Source organism: Excalfactoria chinensis, chromosome 3, assembly GCF_039878825.1.
Source record: "Excalfactoria chinensis isolate bCotChi1 chromosome 3, bCotChi1.hap2, whole genome shotgun sequence".
Taxonomy (NCBI): Eukaryota; Metazoa; Chordata; class Aves; order Galliformes; family Phasianidae; genus Excalfactoria; species Excalfactoria chinensis.
Genome location: NC_092827.1, coordinates 23434001 through 23461343, shown reverse-complemented (window position 1 = coordinate 23461343; position 27343 = coordinate 23434001). Strand labels below are relative to the sequence as shown.

At 35.4% G+C, this 27343-nt stretch overlaps 1 protein-coding gene across 11 annotated transcripts in view; it reads left to right on the top strand.

The window, feature by feature from the left end:
- KHDRBS2 (KH RNA binding domain containing, signal transduction associated 2) overlaps window positions 1-27343 on the top strand; it is a 329216-nt gene that overhangs the window by 53299 nt on the left and 248574 nt on the right. For all 11 annotated transcript variants that reach the window (XR_011903072.1, XR_011903071.1, XR_011903067.1 and 8 more), the window contains exon 2: window positions 908-1035. Coding sequence is in view for 1 of the 11 variants with exons in the window: in XM_072331773.1 (XP_072187874.1) it covers window positions 908-1035 (128 nt within the window). In the remaining 10 variants the exon portion in view is untranslated. The remainder of the gene's footprint in view (window positions 1-907; window positions 1036-27343) is intronic.

The following is a 27343-nucleotide window of genomic DNA, read 5'->3' as shown; positions in this document are numbered from 1 at the left end:
TGGGAATGTACATTGTTTTAACTACTTCTTGAGCCTTTTTAAAATAAAGTATGTGTGTTACACACTACTGTCAGCATGTTTCTAATTCCTGTGCCTGCTTTGTTGGCCATGAAAACACACATTTCTTGGACCCACAGCTGCCCGTTTAAGTCATTTAATTAGCTCACTATAAACACTGTCATTTTCTCCTTGTCAATAATGACACTGCTGCAAATGTGCAACTTTTTATATAGTACCCATACTATCAGAGGACTATGATACCACATTAGATATGCTTTGCAGGGTAGTAAATTTGATTTATATTCTTATCCTTTCCTTAAAGAGCTTCAGAAATTAAGGAGTTTGTATGAAAACACTGAAATCTATCTAACCCAAGTATATTTTGAAGCTGCTTTTCTAAATCGTATCAAATGTTCTAGACATTATCCTTACTATCTTGTATAACTATTTCTTCTGTGGTCCTTCAGTGAAAATTTGTTTTGTGCAAGAGTTATTTCTTAATTTACTTTGAACAACTTCTAAATAAGTCTTCATTGTTTTAGTGCTCTCCCTTAATTTTAGCCCTTGGAAGTTGACTAATTCTGACAGGTCACATTTACAAAATAGCATCAAGCTGTGATGATGTGATCCTCTTTAAAACATTGATTGCTTGAATCATAAGCTTCATCTTTTCCTCCTCCCGCTGTGATCATTTGGAGTCAAATTCAGCTGGGAAAGAATTAATCAAATACTACGAACTGTGAGCTACCACCTGTGCCTCTCAATGGAGGTGATAGTCCAGGTTTTTTTCAATGTTAACAATACATATCATGTGAGTGCAAAATCTACACTATGATGTAGAAGTTTGAAGTTTCTGAGGAGGATGGATTTTATGTCACTGATTGCTTTCTTTCTCTTTCATTTTCAGAAATAGAAAAATTTCAGGGTTCTGAAGGCAAGAAGGAGGATGAAGAAAAGAAATACCTTGATGTTATCAGCAACAAGAACATAAAGTTATCAGAGAGAGTTCTGATCCCTGTCAAACAATATCCAAAGGTACTGTAAATATAGTCTAACGCTTCTAAAATCTTTCTCAATCGATTTATGAAAAGACATGTATTTAATAATTTTTTTTACTTGTCTCTTAGTGTGCAGGCTTCAAGATATCTGAATAATTAGAAATAACGCTTCTGTCTAAATGTGTCTGTTATTAGATACTGGATTATCTGATTTCTGAGGACTTCTCAGGAAAGCTATGAAAGCTATGAAATCCATTTGAGTATATATGTTTGTTTGTTTGTTTGTTTGTTTTCTTCAGTGGGGTTTTTGGAGGTAGTCCATAGGGAAAATACTGATATTTTTTCTCATGGAAGTAGAGAAAATGTCTTCAGTAACTCTAACAACTTAACTTATGTGTGCTGTATCTTCTTCTTATAAGAATTAGGGGGATTTTCTATTTTGTATGTAGTTGTAAAAGATAAAGAAGCAAGACTTCTGCAAGCTGTGAGTTTGAGACAGTCTGTGCCTTTTATAAAATACTTTGCTCATATGTTGTTTTGTTCTCACTGTTATGTATTGAGACCAAAAAATAGAAATTTTCTTTGCAAAAGAACCTCAAATTAAACTGTTTGTCTTGAAGGTTTTTTAAATTTCCTATACTTTTATGTGAAATGTTGGAAATAATTTCATTTCTTTACAAGAAAATGTGTACATGAAGAAAGTATATTTTTATTTATACAGCTTTTTATTTTATCTGATCGCTTGTTGTATTCAAACTGAGATGGTAGGCATCTCCGTTTATCTTTAGAGTATTTTTTGTCTTCCTGGTCTATTATCACATGGTATTTACACCCATCTGGAGTACTGTGTCCCATCTGGAGTACTGTGTCCAGGTGTGGAGCCCTCAGTACAAAAAAGATATGGAGATTTTGGAAAGGGTCCAGAGGAGGGCCATGAAGATGATCAGGGGGCTGGAGCACCTCCCCTATGAGGACAGGCTGAGGGAGTTGGGTTTGTTCAGCCTGGAGAAGAGAAGGTTGCGGGGTGACCTCATTGCAGCCTTTCATTACCTGAAGGGAACTTACTCCCAGGAGGGGAGTAAACTCTTCGAAAGGGCTGATAATAGCAGGACTAGGGGAAATGGTTTTAAGTTAAAAGAGGGAAGATTTAGGTTGGATGTTAGGGGGAAGTTCTTTACTAGGAGAGTGGTTAGGTCCTGGAACAGGCTGCCCAGGGAGGTTGTGGATGCCCCGTCCTTGGAGGTGTTCAAGACCAGGTTGGACAGGGCTCTGGGCAACCTGATCTAGTAAAGGCATATGTTTGGTGGCCCTGCTAGGCAGGGGGGTTGGAACTACATGATCGTTGAGGTCCCTTCCAACCCGGGTCATTCTGTGTGATTCTGTGTGTGTGATTTGGTTCAACCTTAGCCATGATTGTACTTTCAGTTTTTTGCTTTATATTTTCATCAGTGATAGCAATAAATTACTATGCATTAAAAAGTCTATCAAATAAAATGAAAGGTTTTAAAAAAGAAAAATAATAATAATAAAAAAAAGATTTGGTGATTCCAGCTGTCATTTATCTCCCGACTAGTGAATAAAAAACTAAGATAATGTAATCATCCAAATTGTAAAGATTTTAGAAATGCCTGCAGTGATTTAGGGAATTACCTTCTTGCTGCCTAGCTTAAGGTACTTTGCCTGGATTTGTAGTGTTTTGTATAAATGCTATAGATGATCTGAAGTTCTTAATATGAGCATAGTAGTGCTGTAACTATAATGTGATAAGACAAACTACCTAGAAGGCAGTGGCAATAATCTGTCAATAGATTGTCTGAATATTACCAAATTAACCTTAATTTACTTTAATGAACTTGTTATATTAATGAGTATTAAAATATATAAAGTATTTCCTCAAGTTTTGAACTGTTAAACAAAAGAACCCCACCACAGTGCAGTGGAAATGAAATTCTTTCAGTAATGCAAAATACTCTCTTGGAAAGTTTCTGTAGTTGATTTTTCTAGCAGTGTAACATGTTCAGAATGGATTAATTCTCAGAACTGCAGGTTTCCTACCATCCTTCAAGGATTGGATTTGAAATTCGTATCAAGCTGCTGATTGCTGTAGTCTGATGTCTTATCTTTTCCTGATGAGTTGTAAACAATCAAGGACAATCAACATTCGTTGCTGGAGGTTGCTTTATAAACATCCATAAACAGTAAAAATTGGGTGAAAAAAATACATTAATTTTATATGTTTAGCTAAGCATGGCATAGAAGCAGCTGATCATACTTTAGCTTTATAAACAGTTCAATTTGAGAGGCGCTTATATTTGAAAGAACATCTGTTTAAATTATTAATTTATTCTTTGCTGATGAGCTTTACTGGACATTGCTTGGTGAGCCAGATGCATTAGTCTGGAGGAACTGTCTGAACCCTTGGTATGGAGGTTTAGGATGTGCTCTCTGTGTTAAGTTGTGCTTGGGGTAGATCCCTTCTCTGTCAACTTTAGAAGCAGATGCAGCATTTTAAGGTTTAAGTGAGAATTAAATTGAACACAGGAGGCTTCTAGTATTTAAACCACTCATGAAATTGCAGAATAGGTATTATAAAATTGTCTCTATTCAAGTGTCGACAGTTTGATTTGTGAAATTGCTGTTGCAGACAACAGAAAAATAGTATCAAAGCCTTTTATTAGCAACAGCGTTATCTTGTAAGTTACCAGATTGGTTGAAGATATGGTTTTCTCATATTCCTTCTTACACACTCCTCAATGCAGCAGATATTTTTAATAACCTCAACATTCTCTTGGAAACAGGTGTATAGTATCTTTCTATTTTTCCTGTGGCATACTGTCATTTGGTTTTTTTTTTTTTTTTTTTTTTTTTATGAGCATTCCATCTAAGACAGACCAACAGAAATGCTCAGAAGAATATTTATTACCAACTTCTCCATTTTTCAACATTTATTTATTTTTTTTTAACTGTTCAATGTAAAGCTTGTGCACGGTTGTTCATGAAAAATTTACCATTAATCAGTTGTATGTCATATATCAAGCAAGTCAAATGTGGAAAAAGTGAGTTATTTCTAAAAGGAAAGAAAGAAAAATGAGAAATGATCTTGTTGCTGAAAAATAGAAGCTAAAACTTAGAAATTTGATGTACAGCTTTTTCACTTGCAAGCCAACAACCTTGGGATTAGTGTCTCCCTTTCCTATAAGGGCTTTGGGTTAAAACACCTAAATAAATATATTTTATACCTTCAGTTATTGTCATGGAAGCCACTGTTGAAATCCAATGATTATATGAAGGAAAAATACTTATACTTTACATCAAAGAGATGTTCCTTCATTAACACATAAAACCACTATGTTCGATAGGAAGAAACTAAGCCTATGTGTGTTGGTTTTTTTCAGAATGGTTTTCATGATACAGAGTTGCAAACTGCAAGCCACAGCCTCTTAGCAGGGTAACTAAGCCTCTTTCCTTCACAGAGGCACCGACCCAGTTATCTGGCAACAATCTATCTGAGAAATTGGCTTATCTTCAGCTGATCTTCCCAACTTCTGCTGACTTTCTTCTGGAGACTTAACTATCGCTTAGGGGGAAAAAATAATAGAATCAGACCCCCTGCCCCCTTGAAAGGCTGCTGGTGTCCTTCTTTACTGTGAATGTTTTTCGTGAAGAAAGTTAAGATGATCTTGATAAAAACTGCAAATTTAGTCTAGTTCCAGATTCTTTATTCTTTGTTTTGGCTATCTTATGAAAGTTCGTAGAATAATTGGATGGAAGTCACATTTCTTCTTCTTTATCTATTTACATGGTACATAACATGTGATGTGACACTACACTTGAAAATTAAATTTGCTCAGCTGAAGTCTTGTGAAGTATTTTGATCTCTGTGATATTAAAACAGAATCCATAGGTCATTTGCACAACAAAGTACTGTGTCTTGAAAATATATATTACACTTAACAGTAGATCCCTCCAGTAAAATCTTCCTTATATTGCATTCAAATCAGACCTTGGATATGAAGTAGCTATTTGCAGGATAGGAAAGCTGGTTTTGTAATTTTCTTCTTTCTCATAAACTTAGCAGATGTTAATGAGATTATTTGGTTTCTTTTCAGTGGTCCTGAAGGGATTGTAAATAATTTGAATGAACTTGAACACAGAATGTATTAATGCAAGTCTTGTCCATGTAACAGCTCTAAGGCAGCCATCAACATTTGGCCAGTCATTTTGCAATTCTACCAAGTATATAATTCATTAAATGAAGTTAAATGCTATGCAGTATCTTGAGGCATTTCTTTTTCACACGTATTTTAAATGTGTCCTTCCCTTTTATATTTTGTGTAGATCAGATTAGAAATACAAGTAAGAAATTGTCTAAATAAGTATGGCAGAAATTTCTTTGGATGAAAAGTAGTCTGAGACTAGTTCTGAATTTTCCACTGTATCTGATTAATCAACCACTGTTCCAGTTAATTTAGAGACTTCTAGCTGTGGCAGTTCTGTGAATATTCCTCTTCCCCAAAACTGAAATAATTTATTTTCCTTTTATTCTTTCACTGTTAATTCATATAGAGAAACAAAAGCTCTGATGTTGCTGTTTTGCATAAAGAGTAAAGAGGAACTGTGGTCAGAGTATCTGTAGGAGAAAGACTCTCATTAGTGAGGAGAAAGTGATAGTCATGGCTGAGACGGGAAGGAAGATAAGACAAAGTTCAATTCACAAAATGAATTACTGTATATGCAGTATGTTTCATTACCTGGAGAAATGGTGAGGCAAATGAATATATAATAGATAGAAGATAGGAAAGAAGGTGAAGTGACTGAGCTTGAAGACAAAGCAAAACAAAACAATTAAAAAACCAACAGTTCATTGGTGTATTAAAAGAATGGTTAGGAGTGAGCATGGGGAGCCAGTCTGAACTGGATTCCCTGGCAAGTAGTTACCTACTGATAGACATCTCCTGCTAAACAAATTGTCATTTTCCAACAAATTTGATGTAATTTATTTATTTTGTTTCTGTCTGCAAAGGTTGTTGAGATATCATGATTATTACTTTTTTCTTGGCATGATTTGTGAATTATCTTTAAGTATGAAACAAACTGTAGAGTATTTTGTGATAAAGATAGTTAAGCAAAGATGGAAAAAAAAAAAAGAACTCAGAATAATTCATTTGTTTTCTAGTATTTTCAAACACACATTTTTCTATTTAGATCAGTTATCTGTTTGGTCTGGTCATTTATTGTCCTCATATGTTAAAGTCATTCAAGTCTGTGGTTTCAAATGGTGTATGACTGAAGAAGCTTAGTACACCTAAATGGTTGTGATCACACTCAGCAGTTCCTTGATACTGTTTTCTTTTTATTTAGCTGCCAGTCATTTGTTTTTCCTTCTTTTGAATGTAATCCAATTACTTCATGGTAAACATACTTAAGGGGCTTATGCAACTCAATCTACAAATTTGTTTCTTTCTTCAATTTGAGACTATAGTTTTGTGTGGCACATAATATGGAAGGTTTTGTTTGGAAGCTTGTCCAGTGCAAGTTTGTTTGAAATGATGTTGTTTTTTGGAGAAATACAGCCCCTTTTGTGCTTGGCTTCAGCTCAACTGGATTTTAGTGTCAAGGGGATGACTCATTTTTGCTGGAAGTGCAGACAAAGGGATAATTCAGAAAAAATAAACAGTAAACACAGTAGTAATTCTGGATAAAGTGAAATTAATTAAATATAATTAAATATACATTTGTATATTTTGCTTCTTGTTCAGGAACGAAATGAAGTAGTGATATGGCCATCCAATGGATGGTCAAGAAAATTACAAAAGTTTGGAGGAAAATGGGACCTAGGCTGTCAGTTCAGTGAGTAGCTGGGGCTTCAAACACTGCTTTTATTGTTGTAATGAAGAGAGGGCCTTGTTGGTGTATAAGGAAGCATAGTCACTCAGTTCTGGGGAGAGGAGGCAGAGGGTATCTATATTTTTAATAAAAATAAATGGAACAAAGTGGGTAACTACAGCATGGGGATGCTTAACTGTCTACCTATGGTGTGGTTTTTTTTCCTACATAAAACAAGAAAAGCCTGTATATATGTATGTAGAAGGATGCTAGAATTTAGATGAATTCTAAACTAAATAAAAAAGTCATAATGCATGGCAGAAACTTGCTAGTGTGGATAAAGTGTATTTCACTTAAGTTGGTACTATGAATAGTTGTTTAGCTGAAGTTGCTTGCACCCCATATGGTTCAGAGTTTTGCCAACTCATGAAGAAATAAACAGGCAGGCTTACAACAGAATATCACTTTATTTTATCTTTATTTTTATCACTTTATTTTTGTATTGATGGGATATGAGAGAGAATTTGAGTGGTCATAATTTTGTTTTTCATATTCACCATAATAGTCACCCATAATCTTTGATTCGTACAGCACCAAGAGTAACGGAGAGGGAAAAAATTGCTTATATTCTGTACTTAGTCTGGAATTTAATATTATTTGATGCCTTCATTAAGTGTTTCATTTCTGAAACTTAATTTCAATGATTATACAGAAAATATTTTAGAAAATTACTATTTATAACCAAATAAAGAGTTTAGCTTCTTCTAACAAAAGTGTTTGCTTCAAATCATTTCCATATGAGCTATCCAATTAATTATGAAGTAATTATGGAAAGTGACGTCTTTTGTGAAGACTTGAGCAAAGAAGAAGAGTAAAAACAGTGTCTTTGTTTTTATTTTTCTCAGTATCTTGCAGAAGATAGAACCTCTCAAAACTCATTCCACAACTCCTAAGTTTTCTTCTCAGAGTGATGTAATTCTGTTATTCAGTACAATTTTTCAGTATTTGACTGTACTAAAAAAATCAAAATAAGAATCTTCTGTCATGCGTATAATCATAAAAGGCATTTGGAGAATCTGGAAGAATACTTTAGTTCTACTTTCAGTAAAATACATGGAGAAAACATCACGTATACATTTTTCCTTTCCGTCTTGCTTATTTCAGACCTTTCATCCATCTGTCTGTTTTTATTTTTCTGTCAGGGATGAGAACTTCAGTATTTTTAGGACCTCTGTCAGCCTTGCACATTTCTTCAGAGGACACAAAGTAGCTTGATTTAAATAGGTTCCCATTTTTGCTAGTGACATTTGTTTTCAGTACATTGATGTTGATATCATCCCGCTCTACGTTAGCTAGCCTCTGTCAAGGAGAGAAATTTTGCTCAGTACGGATCTCCTTAGAAACTGCTTAATAAAATTGTTCCTTGCTATTCTTGACCATGTCACATAGTTTTACCTCTCCTTGTTTCAGTTAACCATCCGTGGCTATATAATTTTTTAGCAACAGTTAAAATGGCAGTAATATTTTTGTGCAAGTTGTTTGTAATTTTTCCAATATTTATTACCTAAAAACTTTTTTCCATCTTTGATAATGTGGTCATTATTAAAAATATTAACAGGATTCATTTCCTTTATATCCAAATATATAACTCAGTCTCCAGGTTTTTACTACTTTCTTACATACAATCATATAATCATAGAATAGCTTAGGAAGGGACCTTAAGCCCCATCTAGTTCCAACTCCCTGGCATGGGCAGGGCTGTCACCCACCCACATCAGTCTGCCCAGGGACTCTTCCAATGTGGCCTTGAACAACTCCAGGGATGGGGGCATCCATATCTTCTCTGAGCAACCTATTCCAGCCTCTGGGTAAAGTTTCCTCCTAACATCTAATATAAGTTCAAAATGTTCTATCACTGAAAAAAAAAATAATAAAAAATCTATTGCTATGCTCCCCAATAAAGCCTCTCCCCTGCTTTCTTATATTCACCTCTTAAATACTGAAAAAAATCCAGTGAGGTCTCCCCACTGTTTTCTTTACTCCAGTCTTCTCCATTTCTGCCATAAATTAATCCTTATGGATGGACTGCAAACAATCTGTAGCTACTTAACAGTAGGAGCTGAGGTTCTGTAGATTGCTAAACTATCAAACCCTTGTTTATCAAAACCTGTTTAAAAAATAAATATGATTCATGACACCTTTTGCATAAATTAAGTTTGAATGTTGTCTGGAATTCAGACTGTGTTAAGAGACAGTTGTAATCATGAGCATAAGTTCAAATTAATGATATGCAGACTGTGCCTTATTGATTTTTATGAACAGATGTGCTTCGCTAACAACTAAGAATATTTGAGGCTTTGTTTGCAACTAGAGCAGCATTGTTTCTTCCTGTGCTATCCCTGCTATTTGTATTAATTGATGTTTTCGGACTGACATCTCTCTTCAGTATTGTACATGCAAATTCAGTGTTTTCAGTGGGTTCAGCTTTTGGAAACTGAGAGTGATTTGTTATAGGAAATGGAATTTTATTTTCTCACTTCCAGTCTTTGTTGCTGACTAAGAACAAAAAAGCAAGCAGTAAAAATTAAGTATTGTCTTTAAATGCAATGAATCAGATCTAGTAAAGATTTTTTTTTTTTTTTTTTTTTTTTTTTTTTTTTTTTTTTTTTTTTTTTTTTCCTTACATTCCCTTTTCAGATTGGAGCTCTGGGTTTTTCAGCTCTGGAAGAAGGACAAAGCAAGCTATGATTTAGGACAAGATTTATCAAAATACTATTGATCTCACTAGTGCCAAAACTAAGATAAATAGTGTGAATTGGTCAAAATGCTCACCTACTGTATTCAGTTATGGATGACTTTCTCATTTCTTCTCTGTGTGTCAGAACTATTCTCATCTTTAAGGCTGATATTTGAATTCAATTTTTAGCTATGTAAGTTGAGTTGTAAATATGCTTTCTAGTTCACACTTAGATAAAGTCGTACATTCTGTTTAATGGAACAGAAAGACATTCTCATGTTCTTTTATTCTATTACTAGCAGCTATTAAATATGTAAGGAAGTATTAAAAGATTTTGAGCAACTGATGATGAATTACCAGAGAATTGCTGAGGTTGTCAGGGACCTCTGGGTCTATCAGATCCAACCAAGAGCTGAGTGCCCAGGACCACACCCAGATAGCTTTTAGAGATCACAAAGGAGGAGACTCCATAGCCTCCCTGGGCAACCTGTGTTGATGCTCTGTCACCTGCACAGCGCACAGGGGAAAAGAAAACAAAAATGTGAGTCTTGTAATTCTGATAAAATAGGAGACAAAAGGTTAAAGTCTTATATGAGATTATTTCCATTCCACTCACAGAATGGAAAAAGCAGAAAGTACCATAGTGTTAATCAGAAACTGGTGCTATTGCAACAAATAGGCAGTGCTACAGTAAATGCTATCACTAATAAATACTCTTTCTGTATGAAATAGTATGGTGCTGTGTAGCATATATAGTGTGATTACACACCATTTGCTCACTAATAACTGGCTTCCAAGTTGATAGGCCATCTATTGTCTGATGAGATAAAATGTTAATTGTTGATGTCAACTCATCGATAGAAAAATGAGTCCTCTTCAGCCACTTATTTCTAACTATGGAAAATTGTTAGACTAGAACAATGCTTAATGAAATATCAAAAGACCTGTTTTTTAGAATTTAACAGAATTTAGTTTTAGTTTTAAATGAGCTATTTCTCCCTTGTTTATTGGGAAACAAACTTGTCATCATATTAAAGTATATTTTTCCATAGAAGGTGCAATTATTTTATAGAAACCTTTAATTTCTTGTCTGGATATGAAGATATTAAAGGTGGTTTGTAAATGCAGCAACATTTATTTCCGAAGTTTGTCATTTTTTTAAAAATTTCATTTTTAAATGCAAGAATATTAAATATTTTTTTCTGCATCATAGACCTTTACCATGTCAAAGTTTACTTTCATCACAAGTTGCTTGTAGTTTATACCACGTAACAGAGGAATTAGAAAATTTCAAAGTCAAATTTAAGTCACTTTCTAGAAAATTTCAATACTGAAACTATACTGCTGTGTTGCACATTCCTATTAAAGCAGCTAAATTATGTAGGGTATAGTTATAAACCCCTGAAATTAGGGGGGTTCATTAGGTAACTGCTGACACTAACATAATTCTAAAGACAGGCATTGTGTCACTATAATTAGTTTAGAGCTGGTATGGATCAAATTTAGTATTCTTCCAGCTTCTGCAAGAAGAGATGATTTATTTCTTTCAGGCATAATTGTATTTGTCATTTTTTTTTAAGATTGCAGAAATCATGCTAGCAGAAAAAGGCAAAATGACTTTTAGAGCACTTAACATCATTTTGTTTGTAATATCATTAGCAGGAGTAGATGATGAGGAAAAAAGTGAAAAACAGTGCCTTCTGTTTTTCAGATAATGTCTCTATCTTTCCCCTCCATCCAACCCCCCTCCTTTTATTTATTTATTTATTTATTTATTTATTTATTTTCTTTTCTTGAAAGAGTCTGTAGAACAATGGGAATGAAAAATGTGTTATCCCATGGATATATGTGAAGGATAGGATGCAGGGAAGAGGAAATATCTACAAATCCTCTGTTAATTATGACCTTAGCAGAAGGGGAAATTTCCATGGTTTTAGAGTTTTTTTTTTTTTTTTTTTTTTTTTTTTTTTAGTTTGTTTGAGTTTGTTTTTTGTCTTGGCTAGTGGTACTATACCACACCATGTCTCCTGCAAAGATCAACCTCATGGTTCAATTTCATTGACTTACTTGTTTCTGTTTTGCCTTTAGGGTTTACCTGCACAGACAAAGATAGGTGTGCATCAGTGCTTTATGATGCTGGATTTGTCTGTCTAGGGAGCTAGTTGACATCAATCTATGCTAAAGTGCCAAGATTTTCTTTGTGGTCAATATAAGGGGTATGTAAGTTCGGAAAGGAATGATGGTGGGGCAATCAACTTCTTCATTTGCAGCCAACACAAAGTAATTGCAAACAGAAAGCTAAACACAAAGCCAACAAAAATAATCTGGCTGTAATAGGTCAGAATTCAATAAGGGATGATTAATGAAACAGCTGCAAATGCAGATTTCTGAAAAGGCAGAGTAGCTCAAGTCAACTGCAGTGCTTTTGTGCCTCCATTGTTGATAGTAAGTAGTTAGTGAAGTTGGAGGTAGTTTAGGTATGGCCAAAAGCACCAAAGTGCTCTTTATTCTGTCCAGAAAAATGTTACAGAGATTCACTCTGTACAGAGACCCGGAATATGGTCTAAAGAAATCAAGACTAAAAGTTGCTTTTTTCTCCCACTATCAAAAAGCAGTGTTCAGAATAGGGAGGTGTGAACTGATAGGAGGGATTGCAGTACAAAAAGAGCTTATTGTATGAGTTCTGAAGAGACTTGGTTGAGAGACTTGGTTGCTTTGCTATAACAGCTGGCAAGAGAAAACTGCCAAACAAATCACTTTTTGTAGCACGTATTCAGTGTAGTGAAATAACAAGTCCATATTTAAATAAAATATGAATTTTTACTTATATCTCTCATGTATCAAGAGTATCGTAATCTCAAAATGCCTGTTTAGTCAGACTAGAAAATGAATACTAATAACAGAAGGTATCTATACATATGAATTTTCTGCTGCAAATGAGATCATAAGAGATGAATTAACTGGTATCACAGAGCAAGGTAGTTACGTTCTGTGGAACGAGATTCAGAAGTCAGTTCTGTGATAACAATCTGACTTTGAATTTATCACTGAGTAAGGTGATCTATCTTTAACGCACTTTGGAAGCTAGAAAAAATTCTGCAAATGCATTTCCCTTTCATGCTTGTCAGATTTCCACTGGGACAAGTCTCTGAAATCCGGTCAGGGAGGGAAGGAAAGGGAGAGGAGGAAAGATGGACAGTGTGAGTGTAAGAAATGAATGGTGATCTTAGAATCATAGAATCATAGAATTATCCAGGTTGGAAAAGACCTTGAAGATCATCAAGTCCAACCGCAGCCTAACCAGTACCCCATCTCTAAGAAAAAAAAAACAAAAACAAAAACAAAAACAAAAAAAAAAAACAAAAAAAACAAAAAAAAAAAAAAAACCAACCTCTGCTAAATCATATCCCTGAGTACCACATCCAAACGGCTCTTAAACACATCCAGGGATGGCGATTCAACCACCTCCCTGGGGAGCCCATTCCAGTACCTAACCACCCTTTCTGTAAAGAAGTTCTTCCTAATATCCAACCTAAACTTGCCCTGGCGCAACTTGAGGCCATTTCCCCTCGTCCTGTCACTTGTCACTAGTGAGAAGAGACCTGCCCCACTCTCACTGTAAGAACCTTTCAGGTACTGGAAGACGGCAATAAGGTCTCCCCTCAGACTCCTCTTCCTCAGGCTAAACAGCCCCAGCTTCCTTAGCCTCTCCTCATAGGGCTGATTCTCCAAGCCCTTCACGAGCCTCGTTGCCCTTCTCTGGACCTGCTCCAGTACCTCCATATCTTTCTTGTGCTGAGGTGCCCAAAACTGGACACAGTACTCGAGGTGAGGCCTCACCAATGCCGAGTACAGGGGCAGGATGACTTCCTTAGTCCTGCTCAGCACACCATTCTTGATACAAGCCAGGATGCCGTTGGCCTTCTTGGCCACCCGGGCACACTGTCGGCTCATGTAAATCATTTATTCCACAAAACAATGAAATTGTAAATAATTGAAAACAATTGAGATTTGAGTAAATGAAAGTCAGAAGGCACAAAGAATTTGGATCACAGATGTAATGTCATCCCTGGTTGCATCAGATGCTAAAAGTTCATTTGTGCCAAGAAGCCAAAACTTTGCTCAAGGGGTGCAGTTTTGGGAAGGATTGTGTTAAATGCAGACTCTCACTGGAAAACTTTTTGATGTGCACAAACAGCATTAACATTCCTCATGTTCCTGTGTAAAACATTCCATCCTGTAACAAGAGGGGTAAGCTAACCCCTGACTACTGCAGACAGTGCATTCAGTTTCCTGATCTACAAAGATTTTTATCTGTGATCTGAAGGATGCATGGGTTCACACTCACAAAAGGGAGGGTTTGACCCCCTTTTGGTATCTACAACTAAATTTCTAAATATAAAACAGATGGAAAATGTTTCCTTATTTTCATATATTGTAGGAATGGTGCCCACAAAGTCTGTTACTGTGGATGATGAGGTTCTTTAGAAATATTTCTGAGGAGAGCAGGGCTTTAATTTACTACTTGAAATGATCCCATCTAAATTTTGCCCCTCCATCCCCCCCAAAAAAACACATATCTACAAACTCTATGATATACATGGAGGGATTAGAGGCAGGTATATTTTACTCAGTAAATCCAGAGCATTTGTATTAGTCGTAGATGAGCTGGGTTAAAGTGCTGATTCATCCTTGTGAGGCTAGAAGCTTACCTAATGAAGAAAGACTAAAATAGGCAAGGCAATTCATTTCATCCTGAATGTTCAAAAAAAATTTCCTAATAGCACCAGCTTGTCATTTTTGGCTAGAAAGCAGACAGTTTCAGCTCTAAGGTTGGATGAAGTTGAATTACCTAAGGAAAGGGTAATTTCCGTATTCTTGAAAGTATCAGCCAAATATAGAACTGGATCAAAAGCATTGGAAGACACTGGAAAAGGCTTTCTGAATCAGTTGTTTTTTGAGAGATATTCTTTTGAAGGTGCTAGGTCTGTTTGCTTGTCACTTCTTGTACATGGGAGCAGAGGTTTTATTCCCTGGTGTTTGCACATGTTTTTAAGGCAATACATCATTGGTGCACAATTTTTTCCCAGTATTTTCGTACAACACAAAAAATCTCCAAAATTGTATTCTTAGTATTTGGAATATGGGCACAAGTGGAGAATAAATTATGCGAACATGACAAGATCAGAAGCTTATATTCAGTTACAGAGAGTCCTGATGGGGTTATTTATACTCACATGTTTTCACAGCATCTTCCCTTACAGGACAGCCACCAAAATATATCCTGTACCTCAGGCTGTTAGATAGCGTCATCAGCTGCAATATAAATATTTGATGCTCCTCCATAAATCAACTAAGAAATTTATTTTGACTTGAAGCAATATTTTTTCAGCCATAGACTATACACAGTCTTAATCAACGTGTAATTGAAGTAATTGATTTACCTCTTTTGGAAGAGTGGCTGTTCTTAAAGTCTGCCAGTTTTTAATTCATACCAGCTGAAGAGACAAAATAGCCACATGACTTAGAATCCTCTCCACATCTCTTCAGAGGAGGCTGTGAGGTGAACTCATCGCAGCCTTCCAGGACCTCAAGGGAGACCATAAACAGGAGGGCCAAATCTTTGAAAGGGTAGATAATGGCAGGACAAGGGGAAATGGTTTTAAGTTGAAGGAGGGAAGATTTAGGTTGGATTTCGGGGAGAGGTCTTTACTACGAGAGTGGTGAGGTTCTGGAACAGGCTGCCCAGAGAGGTTGTGGATGCCCCGTCCTTGGAGGTGTTCAAGACCAGGTTGGATGGGGCCCTGGGCAGCCTGGTCTAATAATTAGATACGGAGATTGGCGGCCCTGCCTGTGGCAGGCAGCTTGAAGCTTGATAACACTTGAGGTTGCTTCCAACCCAGGTCATTCTATGATTCTTCAAAAACAGCAGAGGGCATATTCAGAGACTGCTGCAAACTTCAGGGAAGCTATATTTATCACAATCAGATAACTGACTTTAAATGTAGTAATTACAAAAAGTCATATCAATAGGAAAACATTTCATTTAAAAACAAAAATGCTGCTGTTATACAGTAAAATACAGATGTATTCAATTAATTTTAAACAAAATTTTGTACAGATTTAATTACAATGAACATTCTCAGAAAAATGCAATACTCTTGTACTGCTCTTTTCTTTCCCACATTGGGCCGTTCCTCTTCATTCTGTTTTCTTTTGATAAATGGGAAGTACTGATAATTACATACATTATAAATAACACCTATATTTTATAGAACTACAAAAGAATACAATACTGTTGCCTTTAATTAAATTGCCATTTGTACAGTGTGATAAAAGATACTGAAAACCAAATACTTGTTACTTAAAGCTGGTGTGATTTGCAGAATGCATTTTATGGAGACTGTATATAAATGCTGCATAGATTACACGAACAGATCTTCATGAGAAAACCAGTTTAGTATTATCCTGAATCTTTGCACAAGTCTATATGGTCTTACAGTAGGATAGGTTATTTTCTCTAAAGGAAATATGCTCTCAAGTTTTTATTGTAGAACCAAATGGTGTTACCCCTGGAAAGCTGAACTGTCAACAGCTTTCCATATTATTTTTAAAAAGGCCTGTATTTGTCTTTTTCTTGTGACAGGGAGAAAATAAAACATAGTTTTGCTTAGAGAGGTTACATCCCTCATTTGGGATGATAGGGATCCACTGATGGAGCATTGAAGTTAGTTCAAGTGTTTAACAATCATAGATTAGTTGTATTACAGCTGCTAAAACCAGGCTTGAAATAGACTGATAACGTTTTTGAGATCTTTTGTAATTCAAGTTATTATGTTGTGGCACCAACAGTATTCATATTTGGGCCCAGTTTGTTCTGGTTGTTGCTATTAACTTCATGTACAAGGAATACTCCATAATCTCTAGTCCTCATGTGGTCGTGAGTTAGATACTGCAGTTTCAGTGTGTTTTTTGTTGTTGCTGTTGTTTTTAAATGTGCTAGTTTAAGCACTATCAGTGTAATGCTGTTGTGAGCATGTTGTACAAAAGCAGGTGCATAAACTATATGCACTAGGCACCTTTGAAGTACTCTGAGCAATGAACGGAGTGTTGTCTCTACATCAGAGATTCTTTTGCCATAATCAGATGCACTATATTCATTACTGCACTTCTGTATTTACAGGGATTGTTTGTGTCTGAGCTGTTAGTATTTTTACTGATATTTGGATATCTAGCCTTCAAAAACTCCTGTTTCATTTATCGTGTCAGATTTGTAATATAAAATGATTAATATAAGGAATAATAACCCTGTAGGCATCTATTTGTAAATGAAGACTATATTTATGTCATACAATGTAGAGGCAAGTAAATTATGAGAAGTTTATTGTAGCAAAGCTTACTTTTTACATTGACAAAATAAGATCTCTCTGGAAAAACAGATTTAAGTCTGAAGTGACATTAAAATAACTAGTTCTTATGTATTGTTATGACAGCTTGAGATTAAAAGCATGAAACCAAAGTAGGATTTTAGATGGTGGCATTATTAAAGATTTGCATATATTTTAAAATTGTACATCCTTCCAATACTTGAAGGCATTCCAGTACTTGAATAGAGCATATCAACAGGAGGGGGAATGGCTGTTTACAAGGTGGACAGTGACAGGACAAGGGGGAATGGTTTTAAAGTGAGACAGGAGAGGTTTAGGTTAGATAGTAGGAGGAAGGTTTTTACCCATAGGGTGGTGACGCACTGGAACAGGTTGCCCAAGGAGGTTGTGGATTCCCCATCCTTGGAGGTATTCAAGGCCAGTCTGGATGTGGCTCTGGGCAGCCTGGTCTGGTGGTTGGCAACCCTGCACACAGCAGAGGGGTTGGAACTGGATAATCATTGTGGACCAGTCTATGATTTTATGATCCTATAGTTAGTTTTACTGAAGACACTGGGATTACTGATTGAATTAACAAGTTTAGTCTTTTTTTCTTTGCCATAATAAGTTATTCACCTACAGAAAGGAAGGTAAGGAGTCTGCTGTGTTTGATAAATATCTGCACAATCCGCTTTTCCAAAGTCATACACTATTATGTTACTGTTTGAGCTTATCATCAGCATCTTCTCTTCAGTAGTTAATTTCAGCCTGGAAAAAAATAGCTGTAGCAGCAAGGCCTTTATTCTTGTACCTTGAATAACTTGAAATCTGTTCAAAAAATACAGTCTCTAGCATGAATAAGTAAATTAAAATTGATTTTTTTCTTCCATCAGCGCATCTTTTTCATTTTCTGAACAATTGTCTTTGTCATACTTTTAAAAATAGGAAAATAAAAGGAAAATCCAGTCTGTTTCAGCCAGTACTGTAACTGTATTTTACAGATATGTCAGAAATATCAAATATTCTTTCAGAGTTTGAATGGTGAAAATATATAGGATCTGATTCGATATTGTACAACTTTACTTTTATTCACTCTAGCATTAGTTGGCCTCTGGAGTCTATTAATTACTGAAGAAATGAGCGAAGATAAAGTTGGAGGTTTATCAGCCAGCACAATGGCTTATAATGAAAAACAGCAAGTGTAGAAACAAGGAGATACTGTAATATTAACTGTCTCTTTTGGTCTTCAGGCAATTTTCAATTAAACTTTTTCTCTTGAGCACATTATTACTGTGTCATGTATCTTCTAGGGAGAACGAGATACTTTGTTTTGGTGGGGTGCTACTCACTGACACATCCTGAATGTTTTTTCCTTATAAAAGAAGGAACGTTCACTGGAACTTGCAGTGGAAAAGCAGTGATAGTTCTGCCAACAATTCTTAACTAACTTTGCAGCTTGACTAAGTAGAGTATGGTGGTCTTAAATGAGAAGTTAGTTTCTCATTCTAGTGAGAGGATAAAAAGGTGATCAAGAAACAAAAAAGATACCATAGAATTTTTCTCTCCAGAGTACAGAAAGCCAATGGTTATTTGGAAACTTATAGGATTTATTTTTTCAGTGTGTGGTTAGAAAATGTAGTAGATTACGTGTGAATTGTTATTACTCTGTTATTCTGGCAGCCAGTATATTTATCAAGTTTGAAATGAAATTTCCAATGCAGGAAGTTTAAGGTCATCATTTGACATATATCTTTTGTTAATTCAGAAAACAGTGAAATGTGTTTGTTATTATATCCATTTGTAGCATTGTGGAACAATTTTATTAGTCTTTTGAATAAATACATAGAAGATGATACACATTTTTCAGCTAGGTCTGACATTCAACTTCATGAATTAAAAAGACTCTATTAATCATGGGGTGATAGAGTTGCATACATTGTACTTATCATTCTTGTAAGAGTGAGTTCTTGCTTGTTAATGTTTTGAGGAAATGCATAGTAATTATTCAGCATGAATAAGTCAAGAAAGTAAATAAATAAAAATGGTTAACTTGTACAGAAGCTTTAATACTTTTTTCCTAACTTAATATTAACACTTTACAAATAATAGCATGCGCAAGTGGTTAATAATATTTCTTAACTATATTAACTATATATAACTTATATTTCTTCAAAAGTGAGTAACAGGTAATTCTACTGCCTGGGTGCAGTTTAAGGTAACTGTATATACTTGATGTGCAGTGTAACACATGCAGTCTACAGAGCAAAAAGCATATGAACACTGTGCAGCAAGAAAACAGAAACAGCATTTCCAACTAATTATTAGTACAGATTTTCAATTGCTCAATATCACATTGTTTACTCCCTAGAATCAACAGTCAATGTTTATAGTGAGAGCATGGGGGAGAACAAAACTAAGTAAAAAGACTTACTTTTGTCTGTACATGATGTTAGAATGGAAAATGCAGTATCTGTACTTCCTGGTCAGTACTTTCAACTGTGGACTTAATTTTATGCTTCTTGCGGCAAGCAGAAGTTGTTACTGCCAGACTACCATTCTGATAGGCAACAGATCTCTTATTTTTTAATTTCAGTTAATTTTAATAACATTAGTATCTTCTTTTACTAAAAGCAGTGGATTAGAAAACCTAGTTTGTGCTCTCCATCCAAACTTATTCTGTACAAATGCATACACATCTATTGGAGATTCCTGATCATGTTACCTATGCCTTTAGATCTTGCTTACCATTCTTTAAACAAGGGAAAAAGCATTCAAATACTTATTGTTGCTGATCAGTTGCATAAATTAATTTTTAGTGCAAGACAGTTTCTCATCTGCTCCTGTTCTTTGTACCTCTGCTTCCTTCCACTTTTTTTCCTCTGAAGTTGCATTGAAATTGCATCGAACAAATTATACTAGTGGGTGTTGCTTTTCTGCAAGTATTGGAAACAATCTTAAAACATTAACTGAAATTCTAGAACCTTATTTTCCTCTGCTGATCAGTCTATCCAGGGTCAGAGAATCACAGACTAGGCTCTTGACTAAGTTTAAAGGAACAAAGAATGTTTAAATGGGGAGTCATGTGTTAAGAAATCTGTGAAATACATCCTTAGCTCTTAAAGAGCTTGGATTTAGGGTCATTTTAAAAGTTTCCTGGTTTTTTTGGTTTTTTGTTGGTTTTTTTTTTTTTTGAGGTGTCGTCTCCGAAACTACTGGTCATGCTATTGCATTCTGCAAACAGAAGAATAGTAATACAAAAGCTGCTCTGAAAGTAATGCCTCCTATTTTATTATGTTGACCTGTGACATTAGAAGCAGATGTTGGTGATATGGCAGTGGAGGTTGGACATTCATGCCAATGTTCTGTTACATTCTCTTGCTGTGTGACAGATGGCAACAGAGGGACACTGGAAAATGTTATCAGGCAAGGAAGTGCATATGAAGCAAAGGTGTGGAACTGAATTCCTCCGTGAGGAAAAAATGGCACTCATTGACATTTGCTGAACATTTATAGAGTCCAAACTGTAGATGTGAGCACAGTCAGGTGGTAGTGGAGTGTATCAGCATCAGTGGCATCAGAGACATTGGGTCACTTCTGCTAGTGCAGATTTTTACAAGCATGACATGCAGGCACTTGTTCATGGCTGGTGGTAATGGTGGTGACCATGTTGAAAAATAGCGTTTTGTAGATGAGAATTTGTTTCATCAAAACATGTTATATGCTCTTTGCATCTGTTGTAGTTTCCATGGAAATAAATGAGACATTACTTTTGGAGCAATATTTGTATTTTAATTCTATTCCCTTTTGTTGTTGTTGTTTTTCCTAAAAACTTAAATGCACTGAAGCACCATAGTGGATTTTTCTCAGATGTGTGACAAGATATTCTGTCAAGCTGCATTCCATAAAAAGTAGACAAGATTTAAAACTTATGGATGATATGTAAGTAATCACAAGTCTTTGCCCTTTTCCCTTTTAATTATTTCAAGCTAACTGAAAGCATACTTCCTGTGTTATTAAAGCAGACTTCCTAACCCCAATTTAATATCACTATACACTGTAAGTCAGAAGTCATCAATAGATGTAACAGGGTGGTCTCTAGAGCTGAAAACAGATGCACAAAATGGAGAACTAAAATGAGATCCAACAGTGCTGGCAATATCATTTTTATGGTCACTTTAGATCTATTTTAAGTCTTCATACAGGTTATGCTTTTTCTGAGATCTTTTGTTTTCTTCCATCTCTGGAGCAAACTGTGGTTTTATTGTCTTTCCTGTTAAGACTGAGGTCTACTGTTCTGTGCTGGTTACTGTTTTGTGGGGTTTTTTTGGTTTATGGGAGAAATCTTGTGGGCTGCTCTACATTATGCCTGCTGTCACGCTCCATGATCCCCATGGTCCTTCTCAGTTCAGTGTGGCTGTAAAAGCTCCTCTGATATTTTCCCCTCATTTGTTAGGTAAATCCAGAACTGGAAATTTAAAATCAGCATTCTTCTTTCCCAAGCTTTTTTGTTGTCTTTATGTGGAGCTAGCTGTAAACATCTGACTTGCATGAATTTTCACATGAAGAATAAGCAGCAATAATTTAGCACGCATCAAATAGTTGCACCTCTGCATCCCCGTGGGAGCAGCCATACATCTTCACTTGCCACTGACTACTGCATGTGCCAGTTCTTTATCTAGTAAGAAATTAATTATAAGAACAATTTTTGAGACCATAAACTAGTGTTCAGTTCGAGCTGCAATTATAAATTATATATTTTGACAAATACATAATTAAAACATAATTAGTTACTTTTTATCATCTGACGTCTGTCACAGGACATAGAAACCAAAGCAACAATCATTCTCTCTGTGACAGACTAGCTGAGAGTTAACCACTGCAAGTGTCTTTCATGCTGCAGATAGTTCTGTGCTCCTGCTTAGCAGCCCTTTGCACAGCTCAGCCTAATAGCTGTTTGCTTATGCTGCTGTTGGAAGGCAAGCTGCAATAATTGTGACTGCTTTTTTGGGGTTGTTAGGTGGCTATAGCTACGCCTCTTCTGGTTTTGTAGGTGTCTAAAGTGATCAATATATAGCATTCTATTGATTTCAAGGAGTTAATATCCTGCTTCCTCAGATACATTTGCAAATCTACAATTTGCCTGTCTGTATTTGTGTGAAGGAGGTTGCACTTGCAAAAGACACCTTTTTATAGCCGTGCCTTGCATGAAAAGTGCAAATTCATTTGCAGATGCAATCCCAGTGATCGTAAGGGTGCTGCTTTCCTCTTGGCTTCTTGTTGACTGTAAAGATTTACAGAAACTGGGCTATGTAGCAGATGTTTCCTTTATGCTTTCTGTATTCATTATAGAGCTCCACTGATGTTGTATTTGTTTTGTTCATCTTTTTGTTGGTTGCACATCACACACCTTTGTCTTCCCATCAGATTCAGATAGAACAGCTTATCTCTGCATAATGCCTAACTCTTCTTCTGTATATTTTTTTAACGGCAGAGGATACCAATAATCCTCTGTATATGTTATTCAGATCTATTTCTTGACTATGTAGTGTTTCTATGTATGTTCTGAGCACCTTCATTCAAGTATGCTTTTCCTGTCTGTGGAAATTTTTAAAATATATAATTAAAGAAAATGTTTTTAATTGGAATAAAAATGCACTGTAACAGAAAGTAGAAAGGACTATTTTGAATATCCTTATTGATAGGGTATAACACTAAAGGTTCTGCAAGTGAGTTCTCTTATGTAGTAGCTACACATTGTAAAATACAAAGAATTTCTGTATTGATAGATATAGGAGTGTGTATACTGATAGTCAAACAATATAAATCTTTTCTTTTCCCAGCTCAGCTCCAGTGTTGTATCACTATAGTATTTAATGCATCCTCTGCTAGTGAACTATATTTCTAATTTTTGGGACCACTGATCATACAACCTTTTAGTGACCTCTTACAGTATGTCACTGGGTTTGCCATTCTCACACCATTGAGAGACTCCTGTCTTTTTCCCTTCTTGCCAGTTCCTCACATTCCTCATCTTTTTCTTCACACAGACATTTGTCACCACTGAATTATTCAAAAGTCTGCTTCCCACTCACATGCAAACTAAACTGAATAAGTTAGGAAGTTAAGTATTGACTATCAGAGTGTCATTTTGTTTGAAGTGATTCTCTTCAAAATTGGAGCACAGGGCTTATGAGGAGTGGCTGAGGGAGCTGGGATTGTCGAGTCTGGAGAAGAGGTGGTTCAGGGGAGACGTTATTGCTCTCTACAACTACCAAAAGGAGGTTGTGGTGAGGTGGGAGTTGGCCTCTTCTATCACTAGTGGTAGGACTAGAGGGAATGGACTCAAGTTGTCCAGGGGAGATTCAGGTTGGACATTAGGAAATAATTCTTCTCCAAGAGAGTGGTCAGGTACTAGAATGGGCTGCCCAGGGTGGTGGTGTTGTCACCATTCCTGGAGGTGTTCAAGAAACATTTCATTGTTAAACTAAGGGATGTGTTTTGGTGGGAAATATTGATGATATCTGGGAGGTTGGACTGGATGATCTTAGGGTTCTTTTCCAACTGTGATGATTCTATGAAATGTGATGGAAAAAAATTATATGCATGTAACTGTGCAAATAATTAATTAAATAAAATCTATATTTTCAGGTTTATTAATAAAAAGTTCTTTCAGAAATGAACTATCAAAAGCATTTTAAAATGCAAATGACATACTTACATAAGAGTACGATTGTATCTACTTCATAAATATTCAAGTAAATATTAAGTTTTACTTTTGTATATAAGTGGTTGGTCTATTTAGTCATGTAACATGAATGCTGCTTTATTGCTAAATGTATGTCAATTCAAAAGAATCGAAAAGCATTGCATGTATTGTGCAGGTGGGGTTGGTTATTATAACATAGCAGAACTTTTGTTATTTCTTTGCCTGTTTTGACTTGTACTTGTAGTTTTATGTAATGCAGATAGGATGGTACATGATTTGGTGTTTGTACATGACTCCAATGGACAGCTAGTCTTAAATTTTTACAAAGCTGTTTTTAAATTGTAAAATGGAATATTGTTGCTTCATCTTTTCATGTGAGAGAGAATTTTTTTTAATGTACTATGAACACTTATTAAGTGATTTATGCATATTAGGCAAAGGAAGCATCAGATTTCTGTGTTGTCACTGTCCTCATAGTCTAGCAGACAATTTAGTATTTGTTTTTCCGCAACCTCACTAGACCAATTTGTTAGGAAAGTGTGAATAAAAACTGTATTAACAGAAGGGGATTTTTAATAGGAAAGGACAGAAGAGGAAATTTACAACCAAAACTCATGACAAGGGTCAGACTGGGTGGAGCTGTTCATTCTACCCAGTTTTCTATTGTTTAATTTGTCTGGATTTTTTCTTGTTTTTCTTCTTTTCCCTTTAAGTCTATAATGATTTAAAAAGTGGTTTTGGGCAGACAAGCTGTGGTCAGAAAAAGTAAAAACAAAATTTTTCTTCTAACCTTAGAATGAATAGGGGAAAAAAAGCCTTTGAATTTGTGCAATTTCAATATGATTTATTGCTCATTGGTTTGTTACAGTTCTGGGAAAAGTAATCATTATATTGCTTTAATGGGAAGTAATTTGTGGGTTGAAGATTAGAACAATGGCATACTTCATTCAATCAAACCCTCTGGACTTATAAACAATCAATACATCCAAGATCTCAAGCAGGGTTAGCAATGTCTTTTAAAGACTTATTGTTGCAGTAACAGCATATTTGTGGAGTTAATAAAGGTCCATATGCCACTTCTGAACTGTGCCTGTAGTTTGCACTGTTATCTCCTCAGGATGCACTTGGGTAGGTGTAATCTATATACATGCTGAAACTGAGGTCAGCCAAAATTATGTTTCTGGCTCAGTGCTCCATAAAGATGTTGTGAGTTAAAAGGTTCCTGTCTTTCTAAGTAGAGCAAAAAATGGACTGTAGTGGATATTATATTTGGTAGAGAGAAGCCATTTCCATGATTTCCTCATTCTCTGAGCAGTTTCATGGTCACACAGCTTGTGGTTCCTGCTTTCTAAGCCTGCTAAAATGATACATTTTCCCTCATGTGGACTAATCTACAGAATAGTTACTACCCTTGCAATTATTTTTTTTTATTTTTTTTCTTATTTTTTATTTATTGTATGTTTCTTGAATCCTCTTCTAGATTGACTTATTCTCTTCTTAGTTATACCAAATACATTATATTATCCTTTTGAGATTATAAGTTGCATGTGGTATGCTCAGTGCACATAATAAGAATAGCTTCTTTTATTTTTAAACCTAGAAGAATTTGTTGACAAGTAGTCTGTCACATTCTGTGGAAATTATTCTTGTGCATAATGATTCCTTGTGGGTACAGGAGAATGAATGCAGATGCAGGACAGGTCTACAAAATGTCTAGGCCATCTGTATCAACTTCAGGTGTCATTTCCACCGAGACTGTTCTTCTGTTCCATTTGAATTCCTCATGCCTTCATTACCTTTCTACACAGTTTTCTGTTTCAGCAGATATTGTAATTGAGAGAAACTAAATGAACCCCCCACTATCCCCATTTGTTTTTTAGGCAAGATAACCACTTACAAAACTTTCAGTCCAATTTTGGTCAGTGAAGCATTTTACTGGTTCTGATTAGTCCCACAGAGTTGGAGCATCCTCATCTTGTCAGTTCAGAAGAGTCATTAAAGCCTGTGTAAGCTGTGGTGATGCATGAGCTAGGGGTATGTAAATTCCCTGTTAGAGAATGCATTCTTCATCCTGTCAATTTTTGGCTACCTGCTGTTAACTCCATAGGTAAACAAGAGTAGCTGATAGAGGGAAAAATACAGAAAGCAGATTGCTTGTGAAGTAGCAGAAGTGATCCTTACATGTTCATAATTAAGCTTATTTGAAAGACATGGCATTAAAAATATTTTTTGCATCATTTGAGTAAAGTAACAATGCAATGTAGATTATGTTAAAACAAACAAACACTAATAATCTGAAACGTTCCCTGGATATGGAAATAAAAAGCAGAGGAATTAGCATAACAATTAAATAACCCTTTTAGTAAGACATTTCAAAATTGAAAGGATTCAAGAAATGTCTTTGTTTTGAGTCATTTTCATTTGAGCTGCTGGAGCTTGGGATATATGAGGTTGTTCATCTGATCTGACAGTGATCAGTGCAGTTACAAGGTTGATCTTCACATAAATTTGAGCTGACCTTGAAGAGTATTTCAACTGAACTGTATCAAGGTTTTGGTTTTTTTGGTTGATTGGTTGGCTTTGTTTCTGAAACTTGCAGTGATTTGAAACACTTCTTTTTTTTTTTTTTTTTTTTTTTTTCCCTGCTAAATGCAAATTCAAGTATAACTCTTCATGAATATTTCAGTTCTCAAAAGACAGCTTATCAACATGGCAGGAGAGTAAAACTATGTAGTAGAATTCAGTACAGGATCCTACCAGAGTTTGATTTAATGTAAAAGTATTTGACAATAATTAAACTCGAATGCAATTCACATTATAAGGAAGAGCCACTGTATTTAAACTGATCAGTACTACCAATATGCAAAAATTAACAGTTTTTCTCAGTCCAAATCATTTTCCTAAAACAACTTATTTTGCAAGTTCCTGAAAATCTTCATTAAGAACATGATCAACAAAGCCTAACATTTTTCACTTTTTTATCCATGTGTAATACAGTGTTTTACATGGAATTCGACTTGTATTGAAAACTAAATTTGGAACTGAAGGGGAAGAAAAGGGCATTATGCCAAAACCATACTGTGGCAACTATATTACTATTAGGTTAAATTCTATCCCAAATTCTAATGACACTTTTTTTCTTTTTTTTTCTTTTTTTTTCTTTTTTTTTTTCTTTTTTTTTTTTTTTCTTTCCTTTTTTTTAATTTATTTAGGATTGTTACCATTGAAAATGTTTCTCACATTGCTATTCTGCATCAGATCAAAGAGCTGGAATAATCTCTCTGTGTTGACAATGTGAAATAGCACTGGCATTCCTTCAGTATCACCAGTTATTTCCTTAGTGGAATTAGTTTGTTTTTCCATAGGCATCTGAAATGGTAGCAGTTGCTCCAGGCAATTTTGCAGATCAGAAAAACAAGGTCTATAAAGATCTTCTATGGTAAAGATCCCTGCTTTTCTAACAAGGCAACCCAAGTTCAGTTGACTTGCCCAGTTTTAAGTGTTTATAGATATCAGTACTTGGGAGACTCAGTCCCACCTTCTCATCGATTCCCGTAGTCAAGTTTTCCAAGTCATACCTATTCATTACCAGGTAGCTGCTCATTGTTTTTTGATAATAGTGTGTTTGTGTGTGGCAGAATTTGGCAGAAGTGTGCAGGAACACTTTAGGTTGCTATAGAGATTGTTATTCGGCATAATCAAGGTAGAA